The sequence below is a fragment of the Lissotriton helveticus genome, chromosome 9 (genome assembly GCF_964261635.1).
Source record: "Lissotriton helveticus chromosome 9, aLisHel1.1, whole genome shotgun sequence".
NCBI classification, from domain to species: Eukaryota; Metazoa; Chordata; class Amphibia; order Caudata; family Salamandridae; genus Lissotriton; species Lissotriton helveticus.
Window position 1 is genome coordinate 1,042,342,441 of NC_136070.1, and position 20,011 is coordinate 1,042,362,451.

General features: G+C 42.8%; 1 protein-coding gene across 6 annotated transcripts in view; it reads left to right on the forward strand.

The window, feature by feature from the left end:
* Positions 1–20,011, forward strand: part of ECM2 (extracellular matrix protein 2) — a 179,399-nt gene that overhangs the window by 129,622 nt on the left and 29,766 nt on the right. For all 6 annotated transcript variants that reach the window (XM_078661385.1, XM_078661384.1, XM_078661383.1 and 3 more), the window contains one exon: positions 9,549–9,688. In XM_078661385.1, coding sequence (XP_078517511.1) covers positions 9,549–9,688 — 140 coding nt within the window. The remainder of the gene's footprint in view (positions 1–9,548; positions 9,689–20,011) is intronic.

The following is a 20,011-nucleotide window of genomic DNA, read 5'->3' on the forward strand; positions in this document are numbered from 1 at the left end:
CAAGTCAGTTGCAGCCACAGCACTAGCTATCAGACAAAGTGATTCTATAGTTTTAGGACATTCCCTGACAGTACAAGTTCCACACTCCGTAGAAGTTCTTTTAAACAGAACACAAACTCAGCACTTGACAATTGCACGTTTAACAGGTTATGAATTGACACTGTTCCAGCCACACATAGAAATTAGACGCTGCAACGTCCTGAATCCTGCTACACTGTTACCATTAGTTAATTCAAATCCAGACCCACACGACTGTGTGGAAGTAGTCAACATTACGACAAAGCCAAGACAAGACCTGACAGACATTCCGTTACCAGATCCCGACCTGACACTTTATGTAGATGGTTCATGTATGAGAACTAGTACAGGAGAACTAGTCGCCGCGTATGCAGTGACTACGGACACCGACGTTATTGAAACACACCGTATTGATACCCTGTCCGCTCAAGCAGCAGAGCTAGTCGCTCTGACACGAGCCTGTATACACGCCAAGAACCTGAAAGTTAATGTTTACACAGATTCACGTTACGCATTCGGAGTTGTACACGACTTCGGAGTGCTCTGGCAGGAGAGAGGTTTTATGACTTCTCATGGAACCAAGATTCAGCATGGTCTCCTTATTCAAGCCCTGTTAGATGCCATACATTTACCGACATCTATTGCTATCATGAAGTGCAAAGCACATACGAAAGTTACAGACATTATTTCCCAAGGTAATGATCTAGCAGACCGCACAGCCAAGCTTACAGCACAGACTCCAGACATTCCAGTTAATCAGACACATACTCCAGATCCGATTACATGCATGACAGTTAAGGACCCTACACAAGACGTCATAGATATCCAGTTACATGCTACTCCCGATGAAATCAAGAAATGGTCTGAACAAGGAGGGGTCCAGACAGATCAAGGATGGTTAACGAAGGGTAGAGCCACATGGTTTCTCCCTGATTCTATGGTTCAAGTCATTATCAATACCGCACATAGTCCAGCACATTTAGGAGAAAAAGCTATGTTAGACAGTATCCAGAACATTTGGTTCAACAAGCATTTACGAGCTGCAGCCAAGCAGAAAGTCCGTACCTGTATGATATGTTGTCAGTTTAATCCAGGTAAAAGTGTCCCGGTGGAACAAGGTGGTTTCCAGCCCCCTGACCACCCTTTTGAGGTCCTCCAGATGGATTATATTCAAATGGAGCGATGTCGAGGTTTCAAGTATGTCCTTGTAGTTGTATGCGCTTTGTCCAGATGGACAGAAGCATATCCGGTCCCAGATTACACAGCCGCGACCACTGCCAAGCAGTTGGTTCGTGAATTTTTCCCTAGATATGGACTCCCTAGAGTCGTATATTCTGATAACGGTCAGCCATTCTCCTCAGAGTTAATGAAGCACGTTTCCCTTTTGTTAGGGTACCAGTGGAAGTTCCATTGTGTACGCCATCCTGAAGCAGCCGGTCTCGTAGAGAGACATAATCAGACTCTGAAAATCCGTATTGCCAAAGTCTGCAAAGAAAAAGGTGTGGACTGGCTAGTAGCTCTGCCAGTCGCTTTGTTTTATATGCGCATGGTCGCACATTCCAGATCAGGTTTGTCCCCGTATGAGGTCGTATTCGGCCGCCCCCCTAACATGTGGGGTACTCCTAGACCCCGAAGTATTACCGATGTTTCATGTAATATGCTGACAGATTACCTAGCTTCCTTGATGTCTGCCCTCAACTCATGTCGTTCACAGGTTGCTGCCGCCTTTCCAGACAATACCGAGGTGGCACCGCATGAAATCGTTCCAGGCTCCCTTGTGATGGTCCGGAATTTCGACAGATCAAGTCCGCTGGAACCACGTTGGAAGGAGCCACGCCAGGTCCTCTTGACCACCCGTACTGCCGTCAAGTTGGAAGGCAGGAAAGGATGGGTCCACCTTTCTCATGTAAAACTTTTTAATGGATCGAAACCAGTTCCTAAAAACATTTCCAAGGATTCCCAGGATTCGAAAGATTGCCAGAATATTGCTCTTAAGGACTGTCCCGCACAAGACATTATTACAACCCCTCCCTTGTTAGAGAAAACTCCGCAACAGGAGTATAAGTTAAAGCTCAGGTCTAGTAAAATAAGTCAGTCAGTTTGATTGTATAAGTCCTCCCCTAGGTGAAACGGTTAGACTGTTTCTGACATGTATAAAATAGACCCCCATAGTGAGAGAGTCAGTCAAAGCTCAATCAAATGTATCGTTTTTCTGAGTTTCATATTGTTTCTCAGCATAATGATTTCCTGCACCAGCTATGCGTTTTATCTGTATTGTCCAGTTCCTCATGTAAATATGTCTGCTAATGCTACAGTAGAGCACACGTTTAGTGATCTGCCTCCTCACGAATATTCATACCGCCTCGCTATGCGCAACAACACATTTATCCGTATGTTACATTATTCACACCAGACCAGCAATGCCACTAATTGTTGGGTGTGTGGTCGACTCCCCCCTTTCCAGACACCGAAGGGAGTTCTGCCACTCTTTCCTTATCCATTCTCACATAATGGTTCGTGTGGAGCATGGTCCACGTTAACGTCATCCTCAACAGATATGTCTTTTCTTAACAGTACATGTTTTTCAGACAAGCAAGGTCTCCCCCACAGAACAGGTTTAGATCTAGAAAATGAAGTGTATAATTTAGGTAATTATTCGTCGAATTTCATGGTCCTGAATGTTCAGTCTGATACTACTCCAGACTTACCTGCTATTTCAGTACTACCAGTCAAAGGCGAATTATGTGTCCGTAGTTATGGTTCCGTACATGTAGGACATAGTGATTGTACTACTGTTATCCAGTATAGTGACAGTGGGAAATCTGTTTTTAAAGCTTCACGTCATTCTTATTTCATTTGTGGTCAAACTGCATATGTTCGTCTGCCCCTCGATTGGGAGGGAACCTGTTACATCGCTTTCCTACTGCCACCTGTTTTCCTAGCCCCATCTGATTATCACAGAAACACACATCTAGTACACATTAGACATAGAAGGGAGTCCCCAATTGTCGATTATACTGAAACTACTCTAGAACAGTATACAGATTTCAATAAAGGTTTCTTCTTCTTCGTAGGACCTGTCCAGAATAGTAAACTGATCCGTAGGTTAACAAGAACCCTTGAAGCTGTAGTAAATGAGACTGCCTCTGCTCTAGGTAACTTAACCGAAGAACAATCTGCTATGAGATTTGTCGTTTTGCAAAATCGTCTCGTCCTTGACATCATACTGGCCGATAGGGGCGGGGCCTGTAGAGTCATCGGATCTAGTTGCTGCATTTTCATTCCAAATAACGCGCCGTCTGTTTATTCAGCTATAACCAGACTCCATAAAATTGCCCATCTGTTACACCAAGATCCAGGCACCTGGACATGGTCCGGTTGGTTCTGGAATATAATTTCCGCATGGGGATGGAAAGTCCTGTCCTTTTTAGGTATTGCAGTAGCGATCATATTTAGCTGCTGCCTCTGTATACAATGTGGCCCTGCGATTTGCAGCATGTGTGCTACCTCTTGTATTCCTAGTCCCAAGCCCCGTTCTAAGTCCCGTTCCAGGATAATTCGAGACGAGCAAATGGTACTGTATGAAATGATAGATGGTATCATGAAAATTGATGTTTCCTGATGGAAACGTAGTGACAAGGAGGGAATGTGGAAAAGTAAATTTTGCCATGTTCTGTGTCCCTACGCTTCATCCATCATATGTTATGTGTGCATGACCAATATGCATATGTTATTCCCCATGTCCGATTAATGACGCAATTATAGTTGTGTCCACCTCTGGTATGTCATTTTCCAGTCCTCGTGAATACTACGAATATCAGGCCTATGTAAAGTAATGTTGCCACGTTTCTCAATGTGCACGTTATTCCATTATAAAGTCCCCGTTTCCAGGCCTCAAAAGGGCCCGGACATCAGATTCAGCTCCTGTCTCCTGAAAGCCTCGCTGAGGAGCGATACAGCCCCCACCTGTATCCTCGACCTTTCACTTACTTCCTGCCTCGCAGTGCCCGGTACAGCTTGGCTCTGCCTCTGAGTCTGCCAAAAGTATGTTATAGTTCCAGCTATCAGTTCAGTCCTCCTCTTCTGCATTCCTAAGCTACTGAACTGCATCAATAGTTTCCGTCATTGTCTAGCCTTCTCGTCTCCATGTTAGAGAAATACTGTATTTAATGGTCATTTAGTATTCTTCATCACGCACTACATGTAGAATAATGCATGGTCCAGTCTTAGAGTCAAGTTAGCTTTTCCCCTCATGACTTCTAGTTTATATCAACATGTTCCCTAAACATTAGATACCAGATAGGGTTTAGGTACATGTCGCTCCGACCCTCCAGACTCTAGTCTCTGCTCCTAGCACAGAGTTCGTAGCCCCCAGCTTCTCCTAGTAATACGTCGTTGCCAGTTTACGCGCACCATTAGGTTAGAGGTCCCGGCTCCTTAGGTAGCCCCCTCCAATGTTTCCGCCCATTCATGACATATTCTGTTACGTTTGCACCACATGTCTATGTATACGCCCAGTTACACCTCTTTTTACTGTTATCTTTCGCGACTGCTACGCGTCACGCCTTCTGCTCCACCCACCCACTGCTACGCCTACTGCAATGTAATGCTATGTGTTTGCGCTATGTATATAAGTTGATGTTTTGTTATTAAAAGTTAGCGCGCTCATCCCAGACCTAGCCCCAGCAGCTGCTGGGCCTCTTTTCCCCTGCTGGGTCATCCTATGCAGGTTGTCCTGATCCTGTCCTTATGCTGTAATAAACCTGCAGAAACTCCTACTACCTCGAATCTTGACTCTTATTTTATTGAGCTATCTGTTATTCATTCATTCATTAAAAAATAGATCCGGTATTATTTATTTATATACCACAGGTACAGGGGCATTTTTATGGTGGGTTTGGGTTTTGGGGTGCAGGAGATATTTTTAAGGTTCAGGGTGGGATTGGGTGTTGGGGTGCGGAGGTATTTTCTACGGTTTAGGGGGTATTAAGGTTTTGGGATTTACAGGGGCCTTTTTAGGGTTTAGGGTGGGTTGGGTTTTGGGGTGCAGGAGGTATTGTTAGGGTTGAGGGTGGGTTTAGGTTTTGGGGAACAGGGGCATTTTTAGGGTTTAGGGTGCTTTTGGGTTTTGGGGTGATGGGGTATTTTTAGGGTTTAGGGTGGGTTTAGGTTTTGGGGTGAGGGGTTATTTTTAGGGGTCAGGGTGGGTTTAGCTTTTGGGGTTACTGAGTGCAGGGTTATTTTTAGGGTTCAGGCTTTGTTTGGGTTTTGGGGTACAGGTGTATTTTTAGGGGTAAGGGTAGGTTACGATTTTGGGGTGCAGGGATATATGTTTTGGGGTTATGGGGTATTTTAGGGTTCAGGGTGGGTTTGGGTTATGGAGTGCACAGTGTAATTTTAGGGTATAGGGTGGGTTTTGGTTTTGGATGCTTGGGTATTTTTAGGGTTTAGGGGGTAATAAGGATTTGCGGTACTGGGGCATTTTTTAGGGTTTAGGGCGGGTTTGGGTTTTGGGGTGCAGGAGATATTTTTAGGGTTTAGGGTGAGTTTAGGTTTTGGGGTGCAGGGGGTATGATTAGGGTTCAGGGTGGGTTTGGGCTTTGGAGTGGTGGGGTATTTTTAGCGTTTAGGGTGGGTTTGGGTTTTGGGGTGCAGGAGATATTTTTAGGGTTCAGGGTGAGTGTAGGTTTTGGGGTGCAGGGGTTATTTTTAGGGTTCAGGGTGGGTTTGGGTTTTGGGGTGCTTGGGTATTTTTACGGTTTAGGGAGTATTTAGATTTTGCGGTACAGGGGCATTTTAAGCGTCGGTTTGGGTTTTGTGGTTTAGGAGATATTTTAAGGGTTCTGGGTGAGTTTAGGTTTTGGGGTGCAGGGGTATTTTTAGGGTTCAGGGTGGATTTGGGTTTTGAGGTGCTGGGGTATTTTTAGGCTTTAGGGGTATTTAGGTTTTGGGGTACAGGGGCATTTTTATGGTGGGTTTGGGTTTTGGGGTGCAGGAGATATTTTTAAGGTTCAGGGTGGGGTTGGGTGTTGGGGTGCGGAGGTATTTTCTAGGGTTTAGGCGGTATTTAGGTTTTGGGGTACAGGGGCATTTTTAGGGTTTAGGGTGGGTTGGGTTTTGGGGTGCAGGAGGTATTTTTAGGGTTGAGGGTGGGTTTAGGTTTTGGGGAACAGGGGCATTTTTAGGGTTTAGGGTGCTTTTGGGTTTTGGGGTGATGGGGTATTTTTAGGGTTTAGGGTGGGTTTAGGTTTTGGGGTGAGGGGTTATTTTTAGGGGTCAGGGTGGGTTTAGCTTTTGGGGTGCAGAGTGCAGGGTTATTTTTAGGGTTCAGGCTTTGTTTGGGTTTTGGGGTACAGGTGTATTTTTTAGGGGTAAGGGTAGGTTACGATTTTGGGGTGCAGGTGTATTTTAAGGGATCAGGGTGGGTTTGGTATTTAAGGTGCAAAGGGTAATTAAAAAAGAAATATATATATATATATATTTAAAAAAATATATCTATATATGTGTATATATCCAACAAATGCAGATCCCAAATTTGGAGTGAGCCACACGGAAACTAAAATTCAGCTTCAGTTTACTTTATTGACAGCACGCTAGCAAATCCTTCAGGTAGGTAAAACAATAAGCCATCTTGCAAGCCAGACGCGTTTCAGGAATAAGTCCCTCATCAGTGGCTTCTTTGGAAGGGCAGGGGGAAGCGGGTTATGGCGTTTCAAACTCCTATTGTACCAACTCCCGCCCCAATGGGCGTGGCCAAACCGGCATTATGGGAGACGAAGTCCGCGCCACTTCAACCTCAGTGGGTGCAATCCCCAAGCTCAAATGTCCTCACATTAAAGGCAACCGTCCTTACAGTCTTTGCCCCGCTTTGTTGCTGCCAGATACGCTGTGAGCTGACACCATTCTGCAAAGGTGTCGGCTCTGTTCCATTCCGCTCTGTGCGGTGCTGAGTGGCGCCGCTGCGGATCCACTTGTTGAAGCAGTGGGCTCTCTCCACGACCCAGGGAGGCCGTTATACATCCAACAAATGCAGATCCCAAATTTGGAGTGAGCCACACGGAAACTAAAATTCAGCTTCAGTTTACTTTATTGACAGCACGCTAGCAAATCCTTCAGGTAGGTAAAACAATAAGCCATCTTGCAAGCCAGACGCGTTTCAGGAATAAGTCCCTCATCAGTGGCTTCTTTGGAAGGGCAGGGGGAAGCGGGTTATGGCGTTTCAAACTCCTATTGTACCAACTCCCGCCCCAATGGGCGTGGCCAAACCGGCATTATGGGAGACGAAGTCCGCGCCACTTCAACCTCAGTGGGTGCAATCCCCAAGCTCAAATGTCCTCACATTAAAGGCAACCGTCCTTACAATAGGAGTTTGAAACGCCATAACCCGCTTCCCCCTGCCCTTCCAAAGAAGCCACTGATGAGGGACTTATTCCTGAAACGCGTCTGGCTTGCAAGATGGCTTATTGTTTTACCTACCTGAAGGATTTGCTAGCGTGCTGTCAATAAAGTAAACTGAAGCTGAATTTTAGTTTCCGTGTGGCTCACTCCAAATTTGGGATCTGCATTTGTTGGATGTATAACGGCCTCCCTGGGTCGTGGAGAGAGCCCACTGCTTCAACAAGCGGATCCGCAGCGGCGCCACTCAGCACCGCACAGAGCGGAATGGAACAGAGCCGACACCTTTGCAGAATGGTGTCAGCTCACAGCGTATCTGGCAGCAACAAAGCGGGGCAAAGACTGTAAGGACGGTTGCCTTTAATGTGAGGACATTTGAGCTTGGGGATTGCACCCACTGAGGTTGAAGTGGCGCGGACTTCGTCTCCCATAATGCCGGTTTGGCCACGCCCATTGGGGCGGGAGTTGGTACAATAGGAGTTTGAAACGCCATAACCCGCTTCCCCCTGCCCTTCCAAAGAAGCCACTGATGAGGGACTTATTCCTGAAACGCGTCTGGCTTGCAAGATGGCTTATTGTTTTACCTACCTGAAGGATTTGCTAGCGTGCTGTCAATAAAGTAAACTGAAGCTGAATTTTAGTTTCCGTGTGGCTCACTCCAAATTTGGGATCTGCATTTGTTGGATGTATAACGGCCTCCCTGGGTCGTGGAGAGAGCCCACTGCTTCAACAAGCGGATCCGCAGCGGCGCCACTCAGCACCGCACAGAGCGGAATGGAACAGAGCCGACACCTTTGCAGAATGGTGTCAGCTCACAGCGTATCTGGCAGCAACAAAGCGGGGCAAAGACTGTAAGGACGGTTGCCTTTAATGTGAGGACATTTGAGCTTGGGGATTGCACCCACTGAGGTTGAAGTGGCGCGGACTTCGTCTCCCATAATGCCGGTTTGGCCACGCCCATTGGGGCGGGAGTTGGTACAATAGGAGTTTGAAACGCCATAACCCGCTTCCCCCTGCCCTTCCAAAGAAGCCACTGATGAGGGACTTATTCCTGAAACGCGTCTGGCTTGCAAGATGGCTTATTGTTTTACCTGCCTGAAGGATTTGCTAGCGTGCTGTCAATAAAGTAAACTGAAGCTGAATTTTAGTTTCCGTGTGGCTCACTCCAAATTTGGGATCTGCATTTGTTGGATGTATAACGGCCTCCCTGGGTCGTGGAGAGAGCCCACTGCTTCAACAAGCGGATCCGCAGCGGCGCCACTCAGCACCGCACAGAGCGGAATGGAACAGAGCCGACACCTTTGCAGAATGGTGTCAGCTCACAGCGTATCTGGCAGCAACAAAGCGGGGCAAAGACTGTAAGGACGGTTGCCTTTAATGTGAGGACATTTGAGCTTGGGGATTGCACCCACTGAGGTTGAAGTGGCGCGGACTTCGTCTCCCATAATGCCGGTTTGGCCACACCCATTGGGGCGGGAGTTGGTACAATAGGAGTTTGAAACGCCATAACCCGCTTCCCCCTGCCCTTCCAAAGAAGCCACTGATGAGGGACTTATTCCTGAAACGCGTCTGGCTTGCAAGATGGCTTATTGTTTTACCTACCTGAAGGATTTGCTAGCGTGCTGTCAATAAAGTAAACTGAAGCTGAATTTTAGTTTCCGTGTGGCTCACTCCAAATTTGGGATCTGCATTTGTTGGATATGTGTATATATATATATATAAATATAATGTACTCAATTATTTTAATTAGTTTTTTATTGTGTTGCGTTTTTATGTTATTACTGTTTTGGTACTATATACATACTTTACACATTCCTCTAACATAAGCCTATCTGCTCAGTGCCATAGCTACCAGGGAGTTGAGCTCAGGTTAATTTAGGGACTTGGATGGTTTACCCTGACAAGAATTGTGATTATTGCTCAATGTGGGAAGTCATCCCCATGACTAAACACCCAAATTCATACATTGGTATTCTTTAAATGCCTTGCAGGCATTACAGAAGTTCAATAGAAAGTATGGAAAACCTTAACAGTGAAATTGGAGTAAAGGTACAAGTTTGCTAAGTTTGGTAATTAACAATTTGTTGTGTCAAAAATGTTGTGATTTGTTTATGTTCTCTTGTCCTCAATTGCAGGAACTACACCTAGAATATAATCAGATTGAAGAGATTTCAGAAACATCATTTAATCAGACAAACAATCTACATACTATTATTCTACGACATAACAATCTGGAAGAAAGCAGGATTGCGCCTCTGGCTTGGATTTACCATGAGTAAGTATTAAAGGATGAAGTCTTGCTTTTTTTGCTTTTACATGGTGCTTGGATGTCTAGTCCATCCATTTATAACCGAAGAAACAGCAAAGGCTTAATTTTGAATCAGGTGGTAACAAACAATCTCTGATTTGTTCTTTAAGTGCAATGTCAAGAGGAGACTCCACAATGGAATTTCTTGCCTCACACGTATGTTACAGTGGCGTAAAATAGACCCCCGCAGCTGCTGGGGAGAGGGGGGCCTGAGCTCCAGGGGGCCCGATGAGCACAGTACCATGGCCTGAGAGCTCCTGATTGAGTCCGGAGGGGGGCACACCATGTACCTTGCGGGGAGGGGGGGGCATCAATTTTCGTTACCCCTCTATACAGTGGAGGAAATTGTGCTTAAGGATTTTCCTCCAACTTTAGCAGTTTCTCCACAAATCTGAGAACTTGTTGTTGCCACCCATGTTAATTGCTTTTCAAACTCTTTCTTATTACACAGTCATATGTTGTACTCCAGCTTGATATTGCACATTTAAAAAGCAAGAATCAATTCTACATTTTATTATGATACTAGCAGCCCGTCCCGACGTTGTCCGGGTATGAAATAGAATGTGTGTATTCAGATACGGCCATTCATGTGTTCCCCCGCTTGAGGCCCAGCTGCAGCCCTGGTTGATGTTAGCAGGCGCGTGTCCCCCCGCTTGAGGCCCAGCTGCAGCCCTGGTTCATTTTAGCAGGCGCATGTAATTAGTGTAGTGATCCGCCGCCTGAGCCCGGCTACAGCCCTGGCTGATGTTAGCAGGCACGTGTAATTTGGTTTAACGTGATAGTTCAGTAACAGCGCGCATGAGAGGTTGCAGTAATTGTCCCCGCAGACACGCTCAGTCGCGTGTGCCCCCGCTTGAGGGCCAGCGGCGACCGTCTAACAATTAGAATTGTGTGAGTCTTGAATGATTGTTTCCCGCTGTTCTTATTTTTTTATGACCCACACCGACGCTCTTCGGCCCGAGTGCTTTTTAGACGCACCCAGGCCAAGCTACACACTGCGTTCGGCCCTTTCAGATGCACCCAGGCCAAAGCACACACTGCATTCGGCACCCCCAGTATTTGTGAGACAATGGGCAGTCCCCCAAGGGAGTCTTGCGAATGGTTACTTACCACGCTTTGAGGTGAACACCTTTGTGACGCCCCCAGCACACGGCCATAGCAGACGATCTGATTAATGTACGACCCAGATGGCATGAAGTGCGGAACGTAGCACACGCCTCCAGCGTTTGTCACGCCCCCAGCGTGCCTCTTGATGCGGCGCAGTTGCGTAATTGGCGCTTCACATGGCATGAAGGGCGGACACACGCCCACAGCGCGGACACACGCCCACAGCGTCTGTCACGGCTTCAGCGTGTCACGCCCCCAGCGTGCCCCTTGATGCGGCGCAATTCCGACTCACATGGCATGAAGGGCGGAACGTACCACACGCCCCCAGTGTTTTTCACGCCCCCAGCACACGCCCACAGCAGAACGCAGACACGCCCACAAGGGACTACTTTGCTGGCATGGTTCTTTTACCTTTTAAATGTATATGGTGGCCGTCTGCGTAGCCTATGTCCTTCTGCTGCAACTGCCCTTTGCAACGCTGTATTGGGTGTTGTGATTGGTGCTGTGGTTACTAAGATTACCCGCCTCAAAGGTTTGGGCGCTCTCTTTATAATATTAGTATGGATATGGATATATGAGCAAGCCTGCTGGGTCAGGCGAAACGCGTTGGAAAAGCAGCAATAAAGGATTTATATTGCACCACATTGCGTCGTCTCCTCTTCAGATTGAGTGTAGAGGTGGAGTTATATATATATATATATATATATATATATATATATATATATATATATATGTATATATTCAACCAAAAACGATCCTTCATGCACGAGAGCGCTCCACAGTGTGTGCTCGACCCAAGGGCTGGATCAAAGCCCCAATTTCAATTTGGAGCACAAGAAAGGCGGCACAACCGGATACTTATTCAGAAGTTTTTATTTCACCAACACTCCTCCGACGCGTTTCAGCCTCACAGCTTTTCTCACGGTCAGCAAGTCCTTTTTTGCTTTTCATTTTTATACTGCCCCACTTTAGCCACGAAGTGGCATTGTGGGATACGTAGTTTATAAAGCAAAATAATTAAAAAACATTAATAACAAACAAAGGACTGGTGCGTTCTGATTATACAAGTATAGTACTTAGCGTCCTAAGTTGTTTTCACTTAGGGCATATCTTGTATAATGTGTGTTAATGGTCTTTGTTCTCAAGTATAGGGTATAGTACCCTTGTACAGTTATTGTTATGGCTGAGTTCATATTTACTCCAGATGTATGTGGAGATCCTCTCCAAAGTTCATGCCTCTAGGGTGTTTTGTTCGGAATCGGACAATGAACCGTGATTCCATCTGTCGAAGAAGACGGACCGTATCTCCTCCTCTGTCTGATTTGCTCAGCATCTTCAATCCATAGTAGTTCATAGCTCGCCAATCCCCACTTTGGCAGGTGCTTAAGTGTTTCGCTGTAGCATACAGCATGTTTGAGTTCTTTACAGCCCGCATGTGTTCCAGTATTCTTTTCTTTAACATGCACGTGGTGGACCCTATGTATTTTATTCCACATTTGCATTCTATCACATACAACACATTTTTAGATGTGCATGTGATGTACTGTTTGATCGGCATGTATTTTCCATCTGGTTCCATTACATTCTTCATTTTTTTGCCTATTTTACATGCTTTGCATGAGGTACATGGCTTGAAGCCCACGTTTTGTTCCGTCCACCATTTAGGTTGTTCCTTGATCTGAAAGTGGCTTTTAACTAGTAGGTCTTGAAGAGATGTGTTTTTTTTGTAGGTGATGGAAGGGTGTTTGCCAGCCAATGGCCCTATATCCGGATCGCTGTTTATCAAGTGCCAGTATTTTTTCATTTTTTTTGCTATTAACCCACTTTCTTTGTTGTATGTAGTTATGAATCTTGGCGGATCTTTGTCTTGAGGGGGTTTTTGTTTTTCGATCAAAGTTTCTGCTCTGCTGATTTTGTCTACCTTCTTTTTACAGTCTTTTAGCACATAGTCCTTATATCCTCTTGACTGGAATCTTGTTTTGCTTTCAAGTATCATTTTTTCGGCATCTTCTGGTTTTGAACAGTTTCTTTTCAATCATACATATTCTCCATATGGAATGCTTTTTAGTAGCGATTTCGGGTGAAAGCTGGTGCCATGGAGTACACTGTTGGTGGCAGTTTTTTCGGAACAATGTGGTTTCCAATTTGCCTTCCGAGATGTAGACCTTGGTGTCTAAAAAGTCTATCTCTTTTTTCTTCGTTGAGCATGTGAATTGGAGACCAACCTCATTCTGATTGAGTGTGGTAAAGAATTTCTGGAATTGATCATTGGTACCATCCCAAATTAGGAAGAGGTCATCAATATATCTGACCCAGAGAATTATTCGATCTAATTCTTCCTGGTCAGTGTTGTTCCATGCTATCATTTTTTCCCAATATCCCATAGTGATATTTGCATAATTGGGAGAAAAAGATATCCCCATGGCAGTGCCACATTCTTGCTTGTACAGATCATTATTGAAGAGAAACACATTATTAGTTAGACACAGTTCTATCATTTGTAGAAGCATTGATGTGTGTTCCATTTCCTTAATGCTTCGCTGTTGTAAAAAATGTTTGCACGCTTTCAAGCCTACTTCATGTCTTATTGATGTATAAAGTGACACAACATCAATTGTCACTAGAAGATAGCCTGGATTCCATGACATGTCCATTAAAATCCTCAGAAAATCTCCGGTGTCCTTCAGATACGATGGCATGCTCTGAGCAATAGGAGCGAGGAAAGTATCAACATACCTAGAGACCTTTTCGTATAATGAGTCACAAGAGGACACGATTGGTCTCCCTGGTGGATTAATTAGCGTTTTATGGATTTTCGGCAGAAAATAGACACACGGAGTGATAGGATATTCCGTGGTCATGTATTTCATTTCTTCCTCGTTTATCAATCCTTTAGCACGCCAGATTTTTAGTTGATCTTTTAAATCGGACATCATTTTCAATGTTGGATTGGATTTCAGTTTGCTATAATGTTGAGATATGTTTAACTGTCGTTCCGCCTCTCGAATATAATCACTTGTATCCAGGATGACGATGTTCCCCCCCTTGTCGGCGGGTTTTATCGTTATGGTGGCATTGTTCATCAGATTTTGAATGGCCTTTCTTTCTTTGATTGATAGATTTTGTCGTTTGTTATCTTTGACTTTTATAAGGTTATCAAGTTCTTCCGTCATGGCATCCGAGAACAAATCAATTTTGTTTCCTGGCGATAAGACTGGGCAGAATCGGGATTTTTTCTTTAATCCAGTATTTTTGCTTAGATTAGTTTGAATATTCATTTGTTCCAACATTTGTGAGTCCGTTATAGTATCACCTTCGGGGTTAAACATCACTTCAAATGTCTCTCTTAGGTCAGACAGTTGTTCAATGGTAGTCGTGCATTCCTCTTCTACTGCTTGTTCTGTCATATCATTCACATTGTTAGATATCACTTTATTGGCATGAATTTGGGCCAATTTAAGTTTTCTCACGAATTTGTAAAGATCGATTTTAGTTTGTGGGTAGTCGAAATGGGCTTCTGGACAGAATGATATGCCTTTGTTCAATACATTTTGTTCTTCGTCTGTTAGATGATATTGCGATAAATTCACAATTAGGTTGGTCACTTCCTGTTTCGTAGGGGGTATTGCCTTCTTTCGTTGCTTTGACCTGCGGGTTTTGCAAACTGAAATCCAATCCAACATTGAAAATGATGTCCGATTTAAAAGAACAACTAAAAATCTGGCGTGCTAAAGGATTGATAAACGAGGAAGAAATGAAATACATGACCACGGAATATCCTATCACTCCGTGTGTCTATTTTCTGCCGAAAATCCATAAAACGCGAATTAATCCGCCAGGGAGACCAATCGTGTCCTCTTGTGACTCATTATACGAAAAGGTCTATAGGTATGTTGATACTTTCCTCACTCCTATTGCTCAGAGCATGCCATCGTATCTGAAGGACAACGGAGATTTTCTGAGGATTTTAATGGACATGTCATGGAATCCAGGCTATCTTCTAGTGACAATTGATGTTGTGTCACTTTATACATCAATAAGATATGAAGTAGGCTTGAAAGCGTGCAAACATTTTTTACAACAGCGAAGCATTAAGGAAATGGAACACACATCAATGCTTCTACAAATGATAGAACTGTGTCTAACTAATAATGTGTTTCTCTTCAATAATGATCTGTACAAGCAAGAATGTGGCACTGCCATGGGGATATCTTTTTCTCCCAATTATGCAAATATCACTATGGGATATTGGGAAAAAATGATAGCATGGAACAACACTGACCAGGAAGAATTAGATCGAATAATTCTCTGGGTTAGATATATTGATGACCTCTTCCTAATTTGGGATGGTACCAATGATCAATTCCAGAAATTCTTTACCACACTCAATCAGAATGAGGTTGGTCTCCAATTCACATGCTCAACGAATAAAAAAGAGATAGACTTTTTAGACACCAAGGTCTACATCTCGGAAGGCAAATTGGAAACCACATTGTTCCGAGAAAAAAAACTGCCACCAACAGTGTACTCCATGGCACCAGCTTTCACCCGAAATCGCTACTAAAAAGCATTCCATATGGAGAATATGTACGATTGAAAAGAAACTGTTCAAAACCAGAAGATGCCGAAAAAATGATACTTGAAAGCAAAACAAGATTCCAGTCAAGAGGATATAAGGACTATGTGCTAAAAGACTGTAAAAAGAAGGTAGACAAAATCAGCAGAGCAGAAACTTTGATCGAAAAACAAAAACCCCCTCAAGACAAAGATCCGCCAAGATTCATAACTACATACAACAAAGAAAGTGGGTTAATAGCAAAAAAAATGAAAAAATACTGCCACTTGATAACCAGCGATCCGGATATAGGGCCATTGGCTGGCAAACACCCTTCCATCACCTACAAAAAAAACACATCTCTTCAAGACCTACTAGTTAAAAGCCACTTTCAGATCAAGGAACAACCTAAATGGTGGACGGAACAAAACGTGGGCTTCAAGCCATGTACCTCATGCAAAGCATGTAAAATAGGCAAAAAAATGAAGAATGTAATGGAACCAGATGGAAAATACATGCCGATCAAACAGTACATCACATGCACATCTAAAAATGTGGTGTATGTGATAGAATGCATATGTGGAATAAAATACATAGGGTCCACCACGTGCATGTTAAAGAAAAGAATACTGGAACACATCCGGGCTGTAAAGAACTCAAACATGCTGTATGCTACAGCGAAACACTTAAGCACCTGCCAAAGTGGGGATTGGCGAGCTATGAACTACTATGGATTGAAGATGCTGACCAAATCAGACAGAGGAGGAGATACGGTCCGTCTTCTTCGACAGATGGAATCACGGTTCATTGTCCGATTCCGAACAAAACACCCTAGAGGCATGAACTTTGGAGAGGATCTCCACATACATCTGGAGTAAATATGAACTCAGCCATAACAATAACTGTACAAGGGTACTATACCCTATACTTGAGAACAAAGACCATTAACACACATTATACAAGATATGCCCTAAGTGAAAACAACTTAGGACGCTAAGTACTATACTTGTATAATCAGAACGCACCAGTCCTTTGTTTGTTATTAATGTTTTTTAATTATTTTGCTTTATAAACTACGTATCCCACAATGCCACTTCATGGCTCAAGTGGGGCAGTATAAAAATGAAAAGCAAAAAAGGACTTGCTGACCGTGAGAAAAGCCGTGAGGCTGAAACGCGTCGGTGGAGTGTTGGTGAAATAAAAACTTCTGAATAAGTATCCGGTTGTGCCGCCTTTCTTGTGCTCCATATATATATATATATATATATATATATATATATATATATATTGATACTCCTCGGTTCCTTTTCACCAGAATTTGCAGCACTGTCTCACCGGTTCGTAAATCACTGTGGCAGAACCATGCCGCATTTAAATCCACAACCAATTCCCCCAGCTGGGAGAAAAGCGGGACGAACTCACGTTTGTCTTCAATTATGTGCTTTTTTATTTAATCCTCACAGCATGTAGTTTCTCAAGCAGGCAGGCACAAATCTACGCGTTTTGGGATAGCATATCCCTTGTTCACGATCAATTTGGCTCCAGGCTCTCAGTCTCAATATAGTGAGTCACATTATTACATAATTTCCTGTTTGATGTTATTTTGGCCCTCGGCCTTCTGGATGATGTAGTTTTTTGCAATGTTTTTTATACATTTTTTTATCCGTCTGCATAGCCTATGTCCTTCTGCTGCAACTGCCCTTTCCAACGCTGTGTTGGGTGTTGTGATTGGTGCTGTGGTTACTGAGATTACCCGCCTCAAAGGTTTGGGCTCTCTCTTTATAATATTATTATGGATTTAGCGAATACTGAACTGGAAGGCTAGCTTAGATAGTTTAGGATCCAGGGCTCAGCTGCAGTATCTTTGCAATAATCTCAACCAATGATTTGAAGGAAAAATCCTTTGAACTTTTTTCTCAATGCACATTTTTGAGGACGTGATGAAATGCAACATATGAAGACCAGAGATGCACTTTCATCAATATAACAAAAATAGACCTTACTAATCATAAAAAGAGTTTATGGAATGATGGTAGTATGGGTTTATGACCAAAAAAAGTGATGCAGGGAAATTAAGTCACTGAGCAATTGCCTTTCGCGGTTTAGATCTTAAAGGTTTATTGATGAAGTCAAGGCGAACAATTTTATACAACACAGCTGGGAATCAAAGAAAGAGAACAATAGATTTTTAAAACTGCAGTACGGTTCACGTTTAATATCCTGCGAAGGTCAACTAAGCCTTCTATCGTTCAGTATGATAAAAGGAGAAAGAGATCACAGTTTGTAAAAGGACAGGTGTCATATGTTTATTGCATTATGTGAGCCAACATTTTATTTTGGACACCCCACTTGGTTTAACGGGTTCATTATCCAGCATCTGTTTTAAGATTATTTCTGGTGAAAATACTTCAAAATATTTTTACTCTGAAGTGTATGTTTTTCCAAATTTGCACAAAGCTCAAACATACAGTACGAAGCAACGTTATTTTCTGTCCCATAATGTGGTTTTACCATTTCTGCTTGTCAGTTTCAGTTTCAGTTTCATAAGTCTTTATTTAGATTGTTATATCATAAAAGACAATTTGTACAATAAAATTAGTGGGATACAAAGATGGTTAAAACAACATATTTACCTAAAACATTTCATCATTAAAAGAACAATTAAACAATTTATTAATTACAAAAGGGTGGAGAAAATTCTGGTCCCTATGCATACCTGAGTTATTAACAGTATAGTAATTAACGCCCCCACCATCCACCCACAATTTTCACCTGATAGATTTCGCCAGGAAAAAAACTGACAAAATGTATCAGGACAGAATGATTGCAAAAAGGAAGACTTCGAGTCCACTTGTTAATCTTTGTCTAGTTCGAAAAAAGTCAGAATAAAACGTATTCAGTGCGCCCGGTAAACATCCCACCCCAAGGTATGGGTGTTTAATGGGCATGATAAATGTCATTGCCTCTTCCGCAGTAATTGAGGCATAAGCGATCAAAATAACAGTTTAGATACACAGAGTATGCACCTTTCCTTTACTTCATCATAAAAAACACTTATCTGGTTTTAATGCATAGTCCTTTTCTTAAATAAATGGAATGAATTTTGAAGTTTTGTGCTAAGGCTCTAATCTCATTGATGGGATGATGGGCCTGGTGAGTGGGCACTGACTAGTGACATTCTACTCTTTCAGCACTTTGTTTAGCATTCCAATTAAAATATGCCCCCTTTACAAATTTTATGTATAATGATGTGGACAGAATAGAGTGGACAGTTGTCTGTAAGCCATCTACAGTATCTTGTACATCCAAAAAGACATGACAGTCAACGTATTTTATAACAAGTTGAAAGGAGTGAGTGTCAGTGCCTGTACCCTTAGGTTTGCACAGCAAGAATCTCAAACTAATTAAATTAAATTGGCACAGATTCTGTTGAGGGAAACTGAAAATGAATCCCCACAGGCCCCACATTTCTTGTCCCCATGGAGAGCATCTCTCAAAAAGAATTACAGTGATAGGGTTAGATGAGAGTGCTCAACAGTTCATTATATGTATAAATTGGATTGGTGTCACTATAACGCAGATTTTCACAACGCATTCCTTTACATCGTAATTTTTACAACGCAGGATCCATTACATCGGATGCCATTACAACGCATGGCATTACATCGCAGATGCTATTACAACGCATGGCATTACATCGTAAGTATAGGTAAGTATACTTTTTAAAAAAAATGTAATTAAGTTAATTTAGTTAATTTAATTTATTTAATTTAATTAAAATACATTTTAAAATAGTAATTAATTTAATTTAATAAATTTAAATCTATTTATTTAATTTAATTTTAATAAAAATTTTAATTAATTTTAATTAATTAATATAATGAAATTATTTTAATTTAAATATGTTTAAAATTGTAATGAAATTAAATTAATTAAAATAATTTATTTAATTTAATTAATTTAATTAAAAATGTAATTAATATAATATAATTAATTTAATTTAATAAATATATTTTAATTAATTTATAAATGGTAAATATAATTTAATTAGCCCTAAGCACAAACCCAACCCTGAACCCTAAAAACACCCCTGTACCCCAAAACCCAAACCCTACCCTGAAACCTAAAAACACCCCTGTACCTCAAAACCCAAACCCTACCCTAAAACCTAAAAACACCCCTGTACCCCAAAACCCAAACCCTACCCTGAAACCTAAAAACACCCCTGTACCCCAAAACCCAAACCCTACCCTGAAACCTAAAAACACCCCTGTACCCCAAAACCCAAACCCTGCTCTGAAACCTAAAAACACCCCTGTACCCCAAAACCCAAACCCTACCCTGAAACCTAAAAACACCCCTGTACCCCAAAACCCAAACCCTACCCTGAAACCTAAAAACACCCCTGTACCCCAAAACCCAAACCCTACCCTAAAACCTAAAAACACCCCTGTACCCCAAAACCCAAACCCTACCCTGAAACCTAAAAACACCCCTGTACCCCAAAACCCAAACCCTACCCTGAAACCTAAAAACACCCCTGTACCCCAAAACCCAAACCTAGCCCTGAAACCTAAAAACACCCCTGTACCCCAAAACCCAAACCCTGCCCTAAAACCTCAGTACAC